We start from the raw sequence: 19867 nt of genomic DNA, 5'->3' as shown, positions 1-19867 counted from the left end.
CTGGTGTTGAGGGTCAGCCCAACTTTCACGCTGTGTGAATGTTTGCTGCTACCAATGTAGCAATCACAAAGCTTTTGTGGAGAATGCCTTATGTGGAAAGTGGCAGATGATGTGAAACTGCTGCTGCACAGATTGTACAGAACGACACACCATCAGTATACCATTTCGACATGGGAGTTGTACACTATCCAACGTTACCACAGACAAGAAAGCATACATGGACTGTCAAGTCGACATCACACATGAAAAGCCACGATACATTGTGGTTGGGCTACAGACGCAAGACGAGGTGTGGCAGCAGCCACAGTTCTCGCTTTGACAAGTGTAATATGAAGGATGTTGAGTGTTTTAAACAGCAGATACTACCCATATGAGAGCATTGATGTGTGATAATCGCATCTACAACATGTATGCAGCTTTCAATGGAGTCTACAACCATGGTAATGCTCGTGCAAGCAACCCTCTGTTGAAAAGAATGCCATTGGTGATGGAAAAAATAATGCTTTTGCTTTGATTGCCTCCGCCAAAATGAGTCACTCAAAACTGGAAGTATCGATGTGAGGATGATTGAGTTGAAGCATCTGAAAACATTGCAGGTAATACAACTGCCTACTGTATGATGATTCATGAGATGGACTAAAGAGTATCGACCAATGTCAGGCCTTGTACGGTCGGCATAAAAAGATATAGTCAGTGCACAGTGATAAATTGCTCAGTGAGCTCGAGACAATGAATTAGCCAGTCATGACAGGATACAAAGGACTCTTTATGGAGGAGGGGGAGCTGCTTCGCATGAGGAAGAGGAGGATGTGGTGGGTTGTGTTACTGGTGGGCGACCACTGATGAAAGATGCCTCTACAAGTACAACTGGACTCAATGATGACGACTCCTATATTACAGCAGAAGTGGGTGACTGGCCATCGAGTAGAGCAGAAAAACATTTTGGACCACTACCACTATACCTGATGAACTTTCACGTTTTGAAGGTTTGGACAACAAGTTTATTGTGAAGGAGATGGCTATCCTGGAGCAGGATGATGAGCATCATGTGGCTACTCATCACTCCTTTTTTCAAGCCTCCCTACTCTGAGTCTGCTCAAGACTAGCAGGCAAATCATCGCCAACAAACTGTATACATCAAGCTAAACATGGACTCAGGTGGTCAGACTGTGGGACAGAACATCTTCTTTATTCAGCTTTGATGGAAATTGTGTGTGAAACAGTTGGAAGGTGGTTGGATCAGAACCAGCAGCGTCCAATTAAAATCTTTGTCCATGGATATAAGCAGATTACTCTACTGGATACAATTCTACAACTGAACAATGTGGAGTACCTGGACCTATCATTGCCATATTCCTTTCCTGCTATGCCTGATTTGGAGTTGCTGATCAAGAAGATTGATGGTATATACTGCGCAGAACATCATCTACTCAACGTTATCGACATGGTGCGGAACAAGCTATCATCTCCAACGTTTGGAGATTGGTCAACCAACAACGTCAGCAACATTGATGGATTGTCAAATACACAACTATTTTGCTCATTGAAAATTGTTATTGCTCTACATGGATGGATTAATAAAACTTTGTTAGAAGATAGAACTTTTTGTCGCAATTTTTTCAATGCTGTTAATACTCATTTGCATTATCAATAAAAAAGAAATATTGTAATCAACTCTATGATCTATCATTCATCCTCCTCCTCACTCCTCTTTGAGTAAAGTGCACACTATGTGTTCACATAGAGCTATCGTATTACGTCATACAGACCTATTGAAACAGGAAATGGATTACCCCCACCACTCAGCAAGCAGAGTATAAAAGATGATGCTGACAACAAAATGCACTCAGTCTTACAATGTTGTCAGACAGTGAACGTGAACTTTATCTGTTTAATGCAGTGAGTGAGCTTGAAGCTGAACTGTATTATCACGGTATAATGACATTGAGTGACTTTTTCAAGGAAAGTGGACATTTAGAGTTTTGTACAGATCGTGAATCTCATAGTTGTGCATGCATACGACTCAGGCAGAAGCAGCAGGCTGTTGTTGATACAGTCAAGGATAGAAACGTTTTCTTTGTATGTGATGATCTTCACAACCCATTGAGAAATACTCATGTGACCTCCACTGATGTGAAATGTTTCTGCTGAAAGTTTTCATGCAAACTATGAAGAGTATCAAGGATAATATCAATAAGAGGGCAATGCGTCATTGCCCACCAGGACTTGCAATGAAATTCACTGTCATGTTTGATGATACTTGCATACTGCTAAAATCTTTCTTCAAGTTGGATAAGGGTAGAATGGCTGCTATTGTTAATCTTGCGAAGGTACCCAACTGGAGGGATAAGGATGTGAAGATTGTGTTGAGTGTTCTCAATCAGGACCAATACTACAAGTGTGATTTTATATGCGGACAACAATCCAATGTCTACTGGGACTGGGTCAAAAGGAGATCAAATTTGCAGGATTTACAAAAATTGAGAGCACAGGACATGTGAAACGATTCAGGCTGGAGGATGGAACATCTGGTGATTCAGCTTTTGAGATTAGCATCTACAAGGCTGTACGCATACCTATGCCACTGCCATCTACTGGGGGATATGATGAAGTTGATGGACCATGCATTGTTCGTGAAAGGAATAAGCCATCAGTTGAGCATTATGTCACCAACAATGATTATAGCCGAGGAGAAAGACTTCTTCAGCTGTATATTCTGTTCAATACTGAAGATTAATTATATGTTTGCCAATAAATACTATGTGTAATGAGCCATTTGTTATTAATGATTATCCTACTTCCTCATATAGATAAGAAATTAGGTGTTATGCTTTCAATGAAAATATCTATTGACATGTTGCAATAGGTTGACCAAGATGCAAAATATCAAAGATATCCATTATGGTGTAATGGTATACAACCCTGTATACTTACCTTATCAATTGGGACCCTACATCAATCTCTACCCCTGAAGGTTTGAACCTGGACCTACAGCATGGAAAGTGGCGCCGCTAACCACTACACCATAATGGATATCTATTAACTAGCTTCAACTATATGCTATTTCAGTATTGACCAGAGGAAACATCTATGTTGATGTGCAAGATTCTGACCTACTATTATTATTATTATCTATGGATGAGGTGTTGAACATTGAATTAATGAAACTCTCAATCAATGGTTAACACATAAAATGAGGTTTATTTCATACATGAGAGTTAGTTTTAGACAGTGGATCAGCCAATGAGGGTTTATTTCTTTATTATCATATTACAAATGGTAATACATTCGATATTAACTGATTGGTGTGATGAGGGCTACTGTCAAATTGAAACCGTCTTGGCCTCAGCTGGTGGGATGATTGGTGGCGGTGGTGGGTTGACTGGTAGCAATAGTGGGGCGACTGGTAACGATAGTGGGTCGACTAGTGGCGATAGTGGGACGACTGGTGGCGATGGTGGGACGACTGGTGGCGATAGTGGGACGACTGGTGGCGATAATGGGACGACTGGTGGCGATAGTGAGTGGCTCAAACACTCCACCTTGCACTCATGACAAAAATGCAATCACCGCAAGGACATGGTGATTCAGGGTCTGCTGGCACCATTACTGATTGAAGTACTGGATGTAGATGTTGTTGACAGCCCATGTTGACAGTAGGATGAGCACACCTCGACTGACTTTGTAATAACTGCTTCAAGGAAATCCAGCGATGCGAATGATGGGTGGAGACAGTTACGCAGATCATATGCGCAGTGGATTTTGTGACACAGTTCCTTCCCCACTTCATGCTCTCCTGCGATTTTTAAGTACCAGTTGCTGACATCATTGTACATTGTTGCAAGGTCATGGTTGAACTTGTTGGATGACATCAGACATTGCCTGATGTGGAAAATGTTGTATGTATCCAGTCCATGCTCCCCTGGATGCTAGAAAGTCTTCACTCCTATACTTTGGATCCAGTGAATAGGCTCCAAGAGCCATCATGAGGCAGAGCACGACTTGAATGTTGGAAGCATGCATGTTGAATGCAGAGTGATGAGATCTGGAACAATGCAAAACAACATTGTATTAGTATGGTATGCAGTATTCAACTCTATATATATAAATCAATGGAAGTGGGGGATGAAGGTGGTGAATTGGTATCTAGGATCGTGGGTCGGGTGTGTGGGTGGGTCGGGGATGGAGGTTTGTAGGTGTTTATGTTCTAGGGATGATGGTCCGGAGCTGTATGGTGGGGTGGGGTGAGGTGGGGATGGGGGAATGTGAATGGGGTCTAGGATCTACTTTGCGATTATACGGTTTTTAGGTTAGGATGAATTACAACCATGTGAATGGAGGTCTAGGATCTACTTTGCGATTATACGGTTTTTAGGTTAGGATGGATTATAACCACCAACTCAAAGAACCTAATTCACAATTAAACTCATAACTTGTATGTATTGGAACCTAATTCATAATTACACTAGTCATTTTTGACTATTTCATGTACTCTATGTATGGAACCTAATTCATAATTAAACTTGTCATTTTTGACTATGTCATTTACTCTATGGTGTTTATGTTCTAAGGATAATGATCCGGAGCTGTATGGTGGGGTGGGGTGAGGTGGGGATGGGGGAATGTGAATGGGGTCTAGGATCTACTTTGCGATTATACGGTTTTTAGGTTAGGATGAATTACAACCATGTGAATGGAGGTCTAGGATCTACTTTGCGATTATACGGTTTTTAGGTTAGGATGGATTATAACCACCAACTCAAAGAACCTAATTCACAATTAAACTCATAACTTGTATGTATTGGAACCTAATTCATAATTACACTAGTCATTTTTGACTATGTCATGTACTCTATGTATTGGAACCTAATTCATAATTACACTAGTCATTTTTGACTATGTCATTTACTCTATGGTGTTTATGTTCTAAGGATAATGATCCGGAGCTGTATGGGGGGAATGTGAATGGGGTCTAGGATCTACTTTGCAATTATATGTTTTTTAGGTTAGGATGGATTACAACCACCAACTTGAAGAACCTAATTCATAATTAAACTCATAACTTGTATGTATTGGAACCTAATTCATAATTACACTAGTCATTTTTGAATTTAATTGTCAGTCTCAAACTACTTCAAAATTCTACTCTTTTGGACTTAATTGTTGAATCATGAATATAATATAAATATATATAACTATAAAATGCACTGGTACTTACTCTTGATGTTGATGAAGATGGAAGTAATCCAAAACCAATACGCCGAAATCACACACACATGTACTGGTGGTACACACACGTACTGACTGTCAAAGACACAATGTCCCACTCCTTGTAGAACAACTCCTTTTATACCCCAGTTCAGGATCTGGAGGGAATTTTTTTTTCCCTTTTTTTCCCTTTTTTCCCGATTTTATGTGTTTTTAATTTTTTTTTTTTTTTTTATTTTTTTTTTTTTTTTTAATTATATTTTTTTTTTTTATTTTTTTTTTTTATTTTTTTTTTATTTTTTTTTTTTTTTTTTTTTTTTTTTTTTTTTTTTTTTATTTTTTTTTTATTTTTTTTTTTAATTTTTTTTTTTTTTTTTTTTTTGAGGTTAGAGTGGTTGACCTGGATGACCTTGAGGTAGGTCTGGTTGACCTAGATGACCTTGAGGTGGGTGTGGTTGACCTGGATGACCTTTAGGTGGGTGTGGTTGACCTTGATGACCTTGAGGTGGGTGTGGTTGACCTAGATGACCTTGAGGTGGGTGTGGTTGACCTAGATGACCTTGAGGTGGGTGTGGTTGACCTAGATGACCTTGAGGTTAAGGTGATGCCTAGATGGCTCATGCCTTCTAAGGTGGTGTCATGGAGGGCTCCAATCCCCCCCCCCCCCCCCAAATAGGAGTAGGGTGTCACAAAGTAAAATTGTGATGTGAAAATGTTGCTAAATAAATATCAATATTATTAAAAGACGCTCAGCTATCAGCAAGCTAGCTGACTGCGGAGATAAGGAGGGTACCGATGGGGCACCAGCGGACTATGTCACGATTGCTCTTATGGACTAAGACAACAGCAGTCCCAACAATATCAGCTGTAGTATCCGATTCTCAGGACAACAAGAGTTGCAGCCAGTGAACTCTATACTAACTGGAATGGACTAGCAACACAAAGAAAGTGAGGCAGCTGGTGAAGATAGGCAACCCGCATTGCTGTGGGATTTGTCATTTTGTAGCACATTGGCTCTTATGGGAAAATGCATTGCACAGTTACAATTTCTATTTTATTTCTATATTGTATTTCTTATTCCATGGAAGCGAAATTTCTCCTTTATTAAGCAGTTCATTGAGAGCAAACTTTTTGAGAGCAAAAATAATGAAATAGGTTGAATATGAATAAAGGAAAGATTTTTTCATTTGTGACTGCAGTAGTTTTAGTAATGTCAACTTTTCACAAGCAAGGGAATAACTTTGGGCCAGATTTCAGAGAAGCGTATCATTTATTAATTTTTATTTATTTAACAAGGACAAATATAAACTGTCATGAAATGATTGGGAATGAAAAACAGGCTCATAGTCCTTATTATTCCAATCCCGAATTTTGTTTGTACACAGTCCAAAGGAGGGCTGTGTTTAATTGAAACTATTAAACACAGTCTTATGTTTATTTTTGATAGGATAAACTATTGTTTTTTGGATTATATGATTTATTGTTATTGTTAAAGGGAGTATTTATGATTTATTGTTTATGAAATAAATTTAATAATATAGGCCTACTTACAGCAGGCTATGAATGTAGAATTATGTAGGTGTGCATTGGTGTAATTTCAAATCATGTAAGAGTGGGAGTTTCAGAAATGATGCAAAGAAATCTATGAAGAAACATTTATATTACCGTAATTGTATTATAATATGGTAAATTGAACGATTATTTATTTGAAATGGAAAGGTTTCAAAAATCAATCACAATTCATCATATTTTTCAAAATAAAAGTAGGTACCTAAAATAAATTATGTCATCTCATATAATGGATGAATAAGGATTAATTTGCTCTTCAACTATGTTTCTTTATTTTTGATGCTATAAAGTAGGCCTAAATTTTCAATTAGCATAGAAACTATCACCGTATACTAGGAATATAACCAAATTTGTTGTTTTATTTTTGGTCAAATAAACTGATCAATATAGAAGAAAGTATTGGAAATGAATGTAAAACGAAAAGGTTTCTTCAAATTAATTGATAGACTGAAAATGTTTGACTTACATGTGAAATGATATTTCATTTCCTTTAACATGCCCATTCTTGCATCCTAATGCAACACAATACATCATCATTTCTTGGTCGTATTTTCATTCAATTCTACGCATTTTACGACAAATACATCACAATATTTAAGAGAAAAGGTTGTGATCTAATACTGATAGCCCTAATACTCATTCAAATCCGTTTTTCAACTTTAAAAATGAAAAATCGTACTCAAGAGCTGCAACAGCCTGCTTAAATGTATGAGTATGAGAGGTGTACACCTCTTAAGGTGATGCCTAGATGGCTCACGCCTTTTAAGGTGGTGTCATGGAGGGCTCCAATCCCCACTCCCCCGCAAGTAGGAGTGGGGTGTCACAAAGTAAAATTGTGACAGGAAAATGTTGCTAAATAAATATTAATATTATTGAAAGACGCTCGGCTATCAGCAAGCTAGCTGACCGCGGAGATAACAACCAATGGTGCACCATCTTCCGCGCATCAAGAGGACTCTTACCGCCTCTGGCGGCGGTGCAACTCCATCCCCTACTTTGGAAGAGTATATAAATGCCGGACGAGCCCCAGACCACAGCATTCTGTTCCCAACCTTCCTGCTTCTTATTATTATGCTCCAATATCATGACTAGTTTCAACTAGTGCCAATGCTAGTAACTATCTTGAACCCCCTAATTAAACGTGGACTATATCTCAAAATGTATTCTCTCCAAACTTGATGCTATTTTCCCCTACTAGCCTCTCACCTTATTGCTGATGCTGGATTCCCCTTCCTCAGTACTCCATCAGCTGAGTGGGTAATGTCACCCGGCTTACATGACTCCTCATATTGTCACCGTCCTCCTCTGCACCGGCTTCACCATTGTTGCCATCTCGGCCATTGCAGCCGACTCCTACATTGTTGCTGTCTCCTCCATCCTCGACCTCTCCATCCTCAGGAAGGGGTGGCAAGATCTTGATATCTTTCACGTGAACAGTCAGCCTCTTACTGGCAGCTCCCTTTAACAGCACTACTGAAGCGCTCAGCATTTTCTCTACCTCATAGGGCCCAGAAAATTTTGGAGCTAACTTAGCCACAAACTGGTTCATTCTGGATGAGAGATGATTATACACCAACTGGCCCATCCTTAGTTCCAGCGGTCTTTGCCTAAGATTAGAATACCTCCTGGTATTATTATAGGCCTTGTTTAGATTATCTAGAATGAGTTTCTGTGCACGCTTCAGTACTTGCAGCCTTCTCAGCTGAGTTCTCGACTGCCTCCATCCTCCTGTCTGGAATCACCTTCCACCTCGCAGCTAGCATCTCGTGGTGCTCTCAATTCTCTTCCGAAGTTGAGGAAAGCAGGAGTATACTAAGGACCAACATGTACTGCTGTATTCATGGCAAAACAAAACTCCTCCACATAACGATCCCAATCAGCATGGTGTTCGCTCACATAGAGCAGTATCATAGTATTCAAGACTCTATTAACCCTCTCTGTAGGGTTACAGCTCGGTGTATACGTTGGAGTATAGAATAATGTGATGCCATTATCCTTACAGTATGACTTAAAAAGTCTACTGGTATACTGTGTTCCATTATCACAGATCAACAGCCTTGGCACCCCAAACTTGGTGACCACCAGCACCCTCAAAGTTCGTGCAATGGCATTACTGTCTGCCTGAGCTAACAGCCGAGCCTCCATCCACGTTGTTAACTGGTCTTGAAATACCACCAGGTATTTATTTCCTCTCTTTGAGCGAGGTAATGGGCTCACAATGTCGGTGCTAATGGTCTCCCAGGGTCGCACCATCTTCCTCTGGCTATTCATCTGTCCATATGCAGGCCGCTGCTCCACTTTGTGCTTCATGCAGGTCTTGCAGCGCCTCACATACTTCACGACGTCTGCATACAAGCCTGGCCAGTAATAGCGACAGGCTATCCAGTGATAGGTCCAGAACACCCCTTGATGGCCAGCTGTTGGTGCATCATGGCTTTGCTGAAGTATTTCAGCCCATGCACTGCTTGGGATACACAGCTTCCAGCCGTCACTCTCAGGTGCATCAGGAGGCTGCTGTCGGGCCCATATATGTTGATATAAGGCCTCACCCCTCACCATATAATCGGGATACTTCTCTGGATGATGGAGTAGATTGCTCTTCATCCTCCTTATCCATCTATCGTCCTTCATGATGATGTCGGCCACCTCTCCTGTAGCCTCCTTTTGGCCTTCATGAGTGTTGGCCGGTATGTCACCTCCTGGTAATGCTCGAGAGAGCGCATCAGGAACCACATTCAGCTTCCCTCATCGGTATTTGATAACCAAGTTGTACTGCTGCATTTCCAAGGCCCATATTGCGAGCCTAACTGTTGGGTTCGGGATGGCTCTGAACCACTTTAGAGCCTGGTGATCTGTGATCACTGTAGTCTGGTATCCCTCTATATATGGCTTGAATTTTCTCAATGAAAAAATCACAGCCAGGCATTCCTTTTCGGTGGTGGAATACCTCAGTTCAGCCCCCTTGAGCCCTCTGCTTGCGTAGGCGATGACCTTCTCCTCCCCATCGACCTCCTGGGTAAGTACAGATCCTAATCCATATTCTGAGGCATCTGTCTAGAGTGTGAATTGAAGTTCAAAGTGAGGATACGTGAGCACTGGTGATTTAGTGAGGGCCCCCTTTATCTCCTGGAAGGCCCTCTCCTCTCCTGGTCTCCAGTGCCACTCCACTCCTACTTTCAACAACCAGTGCAATGGGGTTGCAAGGTCCGAAAAATTTGAAACAAACCTCCTTTACCAGGACGCCAATCCTAGAAAACTCCGGAACATCCTCAGCCGCTGTGGAGTTGGAAATTTGTTCAAAGCTCTTACTGTTTCAGGATCGGTCCTGAGTCCCTGCTCCGTCACTATGTGACCCAAGTAGTGTAGCTCTCGCTTCAGGAACTGGCACTTCTCCTGGTTAATTACCAAGCCAGCCTCTTGTAACCTTCTGAACACTCTAGCTCAATTTAGCATAAGAGCTTCCAACGTTTCTCCCAGGATATGACGTCGTCCAGGTAAGCAAAGGCACAGGGCTCCAACTCCGGCCTGATTACCCGGTCTAGAAGATGTTGAAATGTAGCACCAGCTGAGTGTAGTCCAAATGGCATCATCCCGAATTGGAATAGCCCCCTTCCCGGAACTGTAAATGCTGTAAGCTGCTTACTCTGCTCCTCCAATGGTACTTGCCAGTACCCGCTCTTCAAGTCGATTGAAGAAATGTTTTTAGCATTCCTCAATCAATCTAAAATGCCTGTCATATTCAGCAAAGGATACGCATCTCGTTCTGTGAGTGCATTAATTTGACAGAAATCGATGCAAAATCGCATCTTCCCATCCTTCTTCACTAAGACAATTGGTGAGCTCCAAGGGCTACTGCTCTGCTCAATAACCCGCTGATTGAGCATACTGTCCACTTCCTCGTTTATCACCGCTTGCATAAGTGGATTGCAAGGATACGGATGTTGTCGGAACGGTTCAGCTCCTTCCTTTAGCCTGATCTTATGCACCAGGAGGTGGATCGCACCTGGCACATCTCTGAATTTTTTCAGCTCCGCCTCCAGGAATTTTTCGAACTCCTCCTTTTCTGAAGTGACTGCTGCCACCTGTTCCACTAAAGCCGAAGGCAATACCATCCTCCTCTGCCTTAGTTTGAGTCTTGCTTGAATTACTTTCAAATGACTTAATCCCAAAATCATTTTGGATTCTAACCTTTTGATCACTGCCACTCTCCAGTAGACTCATCTACTGCATACCTCGGCAGTCAGCTTCAGCTCCTCCACCACAGGAAGCTTCTCTCCAGTCACCAAAACAGGTTGATGACTGATTGGTTTAATCTGGCAATTGCCAGACTTCTTCAGTTGTCATGCTGCCTCTCCAGAGACATAGGACAACTCAGCCCCGGTATCGACCAGTGCATTGAGCCAGACATCTTGGACATGTACCAGCATGAAGATGTGTGTCTCCTGGGGTTGTGGACACTTTCCTTGCATGTCTATCACGGCTGCACCGGACTTCATCTCTCTCCCTCGGACCTTCACAGTCTTCTGGGTAGTTGGAGCACTCTTCTCCCTGGGTTGAGGCTCCCACTCCACTATATGGGTGCAAGTGTCAATTTTAACCCTGTGTTCCCACAGAAACTGCATACCGAATAAGAATTTGCATAATAATCCCTCCATGATTGTAATCACTGTGGGTAGCACCTCTTGGCTGACTCTCAGGTTGATTTCCACCTTCCCATACAGCCGCGCCGCTGTTCCATTGGCCAAGACTGCACCCCTCTCTGTAGGTGTTCTCCTTGCACACCCAGCCGTCTCTATGCTCATGAACGTTGCTAAGCTTGAATAATTGGATTCAGCTCCTGTATCGAGTAGAGCTCGATATTGGTGGCCAGCTACCTCGACTGTGGTATACAGCCTGTTGTCGAACTGCAACTCTGGTTTCAGTTGAAGCTGGTTCCTGTTTCTCACCACAGTGGCTTTGTCTGTCGTCCTTTTCTGGTCTCTCTCACAGGTGCAACTGGGACGAGGCTTCCCACAGGTCATGCAGAGAGAAACCTCAGTGCACTCTGACCTCCAGTGACCCGCCTTCTTGCACTGCCAGCACACAGGTCCCACTGGAGTCGACTCTGCATGCCGTTGGGTTGTTGTAGGCTTGGGCTTGGGGCGAGATTTCATGGGTTTACAAACCTCCTCCTGTTTTTCAGCCCACTGCCTCTGTTGAGCACTTTTCTCCTCCGACTTTATCCACTCATACTGCCTGGCCAGCTTGAGCAGGTCATCCACCGAATAGACTTCGGCTTCCCTGATGTACAGCTTGTACCGAGGTAGAAGATTCTTGTAGAGCCTCTGTAGCTGGTAGCTGACTGAGAAAGCTCCTCTCCGCCTCATGAGGGTCTAAAGTTCCTCTACATAGTCGTCTATGGCCTCGCCTCCACGCTGCCGTGGACCTAGAATTCAAGTATCCAGGTCCTCCTCGTAGGTCGCTGGATAGTAACAAGACCGAAAGTCTCTTACAAAATCGTTCCAATGATGCCAGAAACTCCTCTGGTTCCGCATCCACAAGGAACACCTTCCCGCTAACATTTCTGGTAGCGCCAGGAACAACTGCTCCCCTGTCAGCCCATAGGCTTGTTGTAATTCCTCAAGGTGCTCCAGGAAACTAGGAGTGTCTCCATTGCCATCATATGGCAACCTCCATCTCCGAACTTTATTGCACACCGTTCCTGGGTCCATAAATGGAGTGTGAGGTGCTGCAGTTTGGATCGGTGATCTCGGTGTGTGTCGAGGCCTGTACTGATGAGCCAGTGACACCTCTGGTCTCACTAATGCAGGTCTCGCATGATACAGTGGACCAGTATCTGCATTAGCCGGCATTGATCTCGGCAACGCTGGTTGCATCACAACCTCTTCCCTTGGAGGCAGTGGTAGCATTGTGAGGAATCGATGCTGCTGCTCTGCTAACGCTCTCCACAACTCGGAACAGGTGCCGTCAGTAGGCCCCAAGTCCAAGAGCAATTCAATGGCATCTCTGCTCCGCAATTGATACACCCATGAATGACATGACTTGCCATCCGAAGCTGGTGACGCCTCCTCGGGTAGTTTCCCAAGTCTGGAAGACTCCTGGTGATCCTCCTCTACAGGAGGCCACAGTGACGTTGCTCCTTCCGCCTCATGGTAGCTCGCACTAGCTCCATCGCTAGTCTGGTTCAGACTGCTAGATTTGCCTGCTGTCCTCCTGTGATGATCCATTAGAACCTTCCTTAGCTCTGCTATTGTACCTGTTGTAGGTAACCCCCGCCAAAATTGCTAGCTCCACTGCTTCATTACTGTGAAGTTTGTATATCCAGGACACTCCTGGATCCCTGCTTTCCTCTTGCGCCTCCTTGTCCTCTCCAGCGCGATTACACTTCTCTTCTGTACTCATTACTGCTTTTCTCCTCCTACCTTGAGCCCCACGTTTGTGTGCCAATCTTCTGAGTAGATTTCTTCCCACACCTTCTTCTAACAGAATTCCCAGTGTCGCTCTGGGCCGGCTAGACTTAGTCTGCAACTGGGTTGGGCCGCAGCAGGGGATGAGAGACTTGGTGAGGCGTCTATCAACCACCCTTGTTCAAGTTGGGGGTTGAAACAGGGTCTTGGAGAAATGGTCCCCTCTTTTAGGTAAGAGGGGCCATGCTTTTGCACTGCCTAACAGGATGGGGCATGGAGTGAGAGGAACAGGAACAATCTGGAGTCGGCTGTGACTGGGGTATCTGTTACAGGAGTAATGTTCCCAATTGTCACTAGATATCCTCCTGCTATTGGGATCCGAATTAGCAGGGTTTAAGGGCCTCGGGACTGGTTGCTGTAGTTGGTCACCGGGTCCCTAACCTCGGGCACCAGCTGTTTCCTGTGGCCAGGATCGCGTCACGAGGTCGTGAAAGGCCTTCCTAAGATTTTCTCGAGATCCTCTTGCTATTATAAGATGAAATAGCAAGCTATAGGAGCCCTTACACCGGGTGTCACAACTGGTTGAGGTCCTCTTGCTATTCTAGCGGGAATAGCAAGGTAAGAGAGCCCTTGCACTGGGCTTCACCTCTGGTCACCAGGTCCCTAACCACAGGCACTGGCTATTTCCTGGGGCCAGGATCATGTGTCGGGGTCGAGAAAGACCTTCCCAAGCCTTATTCGAGGTCCTCCTGCTTTTTCTATTGGAAATAGCAAAGTAGGAGAGTCCCTTACACTCGCTGTTGATGCTGGTCACCGGGTCCCTAGCCTCGGGCACCGGCTATTTCCTGGGACCAGGATCGTGTGTTGGGGTCAAGAAAGGCCTTCCCAAGCCTTACTCGAGGTCCTCTTACCTTTCCTGGTCCTTGCGATGATGTACCAGGGTCCAGTCAGGTTTTAGCCAAAACCTGACTTTTCGCCACTGGTTGAAACAGGCAGGTTGCTGCCAAAAGTCATCGAAATGGTCGAACAACACTCGCCCAAGTGAGTGCTGAATCTTGGACCTTCAGTGTCTTTGACTAACCCCCGTTAACCTCAGACACAACTCCTAGTAGTCGAAGGAGTTGGAGTACACTCAGGATACAAGCTGTACTAAGTTGCTAGCTGCGTGCTGCTTCCTTCACTCTCTCTGCCGACTGCTTGCACTGGACACCCACACTAGACTGACTTCCTACTAGCCCTTCACGAGCCTCCCTCAGTTGTCGAGAGGGAGGGGGTAAGGATGTGCGGCACTGCTGAGCGGTAGCCCAGCAGCCGGGCTGCTCGTTGGACTCCGAGATTTCATCAAGAGATAACCAAGCGTCTTCAGATCAAGCCCTAAACTCAATTCCCCTCACTAGTTACGATATACATTGTGACAGTAGATATTTTATTAAACTTGAATTTAAAAAAAAACACTTTCGAAGTGAAAATACACTTAGGCCTACTTTTGTAGTGATGATCGTTTCAACCTGTTGTTGGTCATCATCAGACAGTGGGAATTCACTCAGATGACAAGGCTATGTGTGGTAAGGGATGAAGGTGGTGGAATAGGTTGTGGTGGGGGTTGGGTTGGTGGATACTTAGTGAGGCGGTAATTTTGAACTGTGGACTATTTTGTCAAAGAGTGTGTGAGAAGAAAAATTTACTTGATTATTTAGGAGACTGTTGGGAAATTGTTTTGTGTGGTTGTAAATTTCATATTGTTCCAATACATTGAGTTTTCTGCTTTTTTGTGAGATATGGAGGATTTCAAGATTGGTGGTGATGTCCATGTATGTGTGGCCTGTTGATATAATATGATCAGCAGAATTTGAGTGGCTATGTGGTTTATTAATGGCTCTGATGTGCTCTTTGTATCTTGTCTGAAAGTCACGTCCAGTCTGTCCAATATAAAGTTTACTACAATCATTACATTTCAATTTGTAGATGCCTGGTTGTTAAAATCTCTGTTTGTTTGTTTGGTAATTTTGAGAATGTTTTCTCAGTGAATTTGTTGTTTTAAAGGCGATTCTGTATTTGAGTTTCTTAAAAGATGATGCTACTTTCTGTGATTTTTTGTTGTAGTATGTGAGTGTGATGAATTTTTGGTCATTTTCCATATTATTCTTGGTTGATGATTTTGTTCTTATTTTGTGGAGTAGGTTGTCGACTAGAGTGGATGAGTATCCATTTTGTTGAGCAATGAATTTGATCGTGTTGAACTCTTGATTGTAATCGAATTGTGTCATGGGGATATTCAATAGTCTGTTGATCATGTGGTGGAAAGCTGCAAGTTTATGTTGGGTTGGGTGGTTGGAGGTATTGTGAATTACTGTGTCAGTAGTGGTGGGTTTCCTGTATATTTTAAATGTTTTGTAAGTATGGTTTTGTTTAAATATGGTCATGTCCAAGAAATTGATTGTACTATTGTTTTCCAGTTCTATGGTGAAGTGCAAGTTTTGGTGTATTTTGTTGAGTTTGTAGTGAAATATTTCAGTTTGCCTGGTGTTTCCTTTGTATAAAATGAAAATATCATCAACATATCTAAACCAGCTGATGATTCTGTCAAACTGATTGAGAATGTGTTTTTGTTCAATGTTGTGGATGAAGATCTCAGCTGAAATGCAAGGAATGGGGCTCCCCATGAGGAGACCGTTTGGCTGGAAATAATATTGGTTATTGTAACAGAAGTAATTCTGTGAGGTGACTAGGTTAGTGAAATTTACAATTTCATTGATATGTTCAGGTGGTGTATTATTCTGTTCCAGCATTGTTTTAAGGAATTTCACAGTTTCGGGAATTGGTAAATTGGTGTATAAATTTGAAGTGTCTAGTTTTGAATCTATTGTGGAATCTATTGTCTATAGAATCTATTGTGGAGTTTTGTGGTATTTGGATTTTCTGAAGTTTTGTGGTGAGATCAATGTTGTTTTTCACTGCAGTATGATTATGAAAAGCTATGTTGTCTCCTATGGTGGTATCTAGTAATTTGACTAGTTTGTGGGCAGGTGCTGTTGTGTGATTGATCAGTGGTCTTATTGGTACATCTTGTTTGTGTATTTTTGGGAGGGCGTTGAGTCTGGGTGCTTGTGGGTTGATTTGTTTGAGAAACTCTTTCTGGTTGTTTGGGATTATGTGCTTGGTTTGGTTGATGGCCTCTTTTATTCTTTTGGCAACAGGTCAAAACGATCGTCACTTCAAAAGTAAGTGTATTTTCACTTCAAAAGTGTTTTTTTAAATTCAAGTTTCATTTTAACAGTGAAAAAGTATGGATATAGAACAGAGATATTTTATTATTATAAACCATCATGAACGATCATGTTTATATTATCATGGCTATAGATAATCTACTATCTATAGTAGGCTGTGATATTATGCATTTTGTTTTGATCTGTAGGGGAGTGGGGGAGTTTCGGCAGTGGGAAAGTTTCGGCACTCGCCATTTTATGTATTGCAAAAAAGAGTTTTTGTGTTATTTCTTCTTGAAAGGTTGGTACTTCATAAAGTGTTCAATGGAGGATTTGTACCGTTTCGATGCTGCAGCTGTTGATATGATTTAATAATTCAAGAAATGTTTCAATCAAAAAGGTAATATTTTTTTGTCTCTAAAATTGTTGCACAATCCATTCAATAATTGTTTCAGATGTTTTATTTGTTTGGTAACCAATAATCTGTCAAGATAGCTATCTAAACCATTCGTAGTTGTAAACATAACCTTTCATACTTTCTCACACTGAGAAATTTTCTGCAAGTTGACAGGATGGGGTACATTCAGCACCCGATGTAGGGTTACTTTCGGCATGCTGATTCTACCCCATGCCAAATGTACCCCAGATAAATAAATGGTAATATCTATTATAATGTAGTATTCTAGAATCTTATTTCAATTATAAAATGTTATTCCATCTATATTTTCCAATTATATTATGGAAATTAATTAGAAATTGAATTAATAGATAAAAATGAAACAACTTATACATTGAATTACAACACTAGATGAAGAAAATTTGGGTTTCTCTATCCAATTTTGTTATGACTCAATTAATTCATAAAGTTTCTCTGATGTTTTCTAATTTTCCTTGTACTTTTATCAAAATATACTCTTCAATATTTTTGAATAATAAGTTGCATAGTAGACCTTTGCATGAATATAATTCAATTTCAGTTTTGAAATTTAAAATAAATAGCATTTCACTTTATATTTCAATTTTAATTTCAGTGTTAGTCTTCAAGGAAGGCTATCTTCATGAACAACTTTAGTTCCTAAAGCTGTTTATATCTGACAAAATATGTTTTGTTTATTTTCAGATGCCACGTATCTACATTAAGAAAACCAACAGAACATCCATAGATGAGCAGGAGGTGAAGAAAGCCATCATTGACATCTTCAACAATGTGAAGAGCATTGAAGGTGCCAGTGAGTTCTACAATATTAAAAGACAGACATTGCAGAGTAGGATCAAGGAAATAACTGCTGTTACAACTAAAGAAGATTGGCTGAAAAAGGATTCTGGACAGGAGAGTGAAGAAGAAAAGCCGTCATTTGCTGATAAATATGCAGCCAGGCAAGTATTTAATGTTATGGAAGAGCAGAAATTGGCAGAGTACATCAAGAACTGTTCTGAGCTCCACTATGGAATGAACTATGAACAAATTCAAGAGTTAGCTTTTGAATATGCCACTAGGCTGGGAAAGGATATGCCTGCTAATTGGAAATTGAATGGACTAGCTGGTATTGAATGGATAAGGGGCTTCATAGGTCGACAGAAAAATTTGTCACTAAGAAAGCCTGAAAGTACAAGCCTTGCTCGTGCTAAGGGGTTTAATAAAGTGGCTGTTGATGATTTTTTTGAAAAATATACAAATGTTATGGAAAAAGGGAAATTTACTGCAAGAAAAATTTACAATATTGATGAGTGTGGTGTCACTACAGTCATGAAACCAGTGAAAATAGTTGCAGAAAAGGGCAAGAAGCAAGTGGGCATTGCAACATCAGCAGAAAGAGGGGAGTTAGTAACATTTGTTGGAATCATCAATGCTGCTGGTGGATTTCTACCCCCTTGCCATGTATATCCAAGGCTACGAAATCCACAAGAATATTTGCGGGATGAGTATCCAGATTCTTTAGCTTCAGGGAGTAAAAATGGATGGATGACTCCGGAATTGTTCCCTGTGGTGATTGACCATATAATCAAAATTGTGAAACCAACACAGGAAGATAACATCTTGCTTCTCCTCAACAATCACGACTAGAATAATAACCAAATCAAGAGTCTACACAGATTCACCAAAGAAGGAAAGAATTGAGGAGATTGAAAGGAAGAGAGAGAAGAAATTCACCAAAAAATTGGGCCAGAAGGGAATGGAAAATAGGAAGAAGGGAGCTCAGAAAAGGAAGGTAAAAATATTTGATTCTGATGAAGAGCACCCTGCTCCTTCTCAAGAAGAGCCTCCTAAAAAAACATTTCGAAAAATGGAAATCAATGAGTATCAAATCGATGATTACATTGTAATAAATTACAATAAACAAAAATACCCAGGGCAAGTGGTTGAAATTGTACGAGATTTTGTTAGTCTAGTGCATGGAGAAGGGATTGAAATGTTGGAGATGGCCAGAGAAGGAGGATGTTGGAGAATATGAAATTGCTGCAATTGTGGGTCAAATTGACCCTCCCAGAAAAGGGAAAAGGAATCAGTTTTTTATTCAGGAATTGGATGTATATAGTGTATCATATGTGTATATAGTGTAAGTGTAAATAATATGGACAGTTATCAATTCATTACATTCTTTTTCCAAACATTTTAATACATTTAATCATATAATTTTTCAATATAATAAAAGTACAGTTAATTTCTCAGTTATGGATGAGTTTCATTAAAAATGTCAAAACTTCCCCACATGCATGACTCAACTACCCCACTGGTGGGGTACATTTGGCACTTTGTATACACTCTAATATGCCCATTTACTTGAAGAAAAACTTTTTTGAAAAGTTCAACCTCTGGTAATAGTTAACAGACATGTTGACATATATGAATTGATAAAAATAAAATGTATAAAATTTTCAAAAACACTGAAAATTATATAAAGTTATGAAATGTGCCAAATGTACCCCACTCACCCAGTCAATTATGCAGAGAACGTTTGTCTAATCACTATCCTATAACCTTTCACCTCCTTTCTTTCAACAATATTTCTTTCAACAGTATCAGAGTAGCTGTCGTTGAGGAAAGACCTTTTGAATTCACGCTCTGTTATCGTAACACGCTTATCTCTGCTATGCAATAGTTCTATTTTCTTGCTGTGCCTCTTGTTCAGTTATTTATTTCTACCCTGATTCTATTTTTGCACTCTTTTTCATTGCCTACCGGTTTCTCTTATTCGTTTTCTTTCACACAAAATATTCGTGATTTGTCATATTATATCTAAATATGAGTGCTTGTGAGGAGTGTAAATTATCCGTGAATCGCTCGGCTAAGGATAAAGTTGTATGCACTGAGTGTAATTCTATATTCCATGGAAGATGTACTGGTGGTGGAAGGGACCTGAGTGAGGCTGAACTCGATCTAATGTCAACCTGGGTATGTAAGAACTGTACATCAAAGCTTTGAGCCCAAAGAAACAGTAGTTCGGATACACCAGTTAAACGTGTAGCTAGTGTAAG

General features: G+C 41.4%; 1 protein-coding gene across 1 annotated transcript; it reads left to right on the top strand.

Annotated features, from left to right (window-relative positions):
• Positions 1 to 16706: 16706 nt before the first annotated feature.
• Positions 16707 to 19062, top strand: LOC120352518. Its single transcript, XM_039433397.1, has 2 exons — positions 16707 to 16790; positions 17511 to 19062. Exon 2 carries the CDS (start codon positions 17511 to 17513, stop codon positions 18453 to 18455), a length of 945 nt encoding a protein of 314 aa, XP_039289331.1. The 5' UTR covers positions 16707 to 16790; the 3' UTR covers positions 18456 to 19062.
• The last annotated feature ends 805 nt before the right edge of the window (positions 19063 to 19867 follow it).

The sequence above is a fragment of the Nilaparvata lugens genome, chromosome 7 (genome assembly GCF_014356525.2).
Source record: "Nilaparvata lugens isolate BPH chromosome 7, ASM1435652v1, whole genome shotgun sequence".
NCBI lineage: Eukaryota > Metazoa > Arthropoda > Insecta > Hemiptera > Delphacidae > Nilaparvata > Nilaparvata lugens.
Note: the sequence above shows the minus strand (reverse complement) of the source record. Positions and strands in the feature narration are given on the sequence as shown.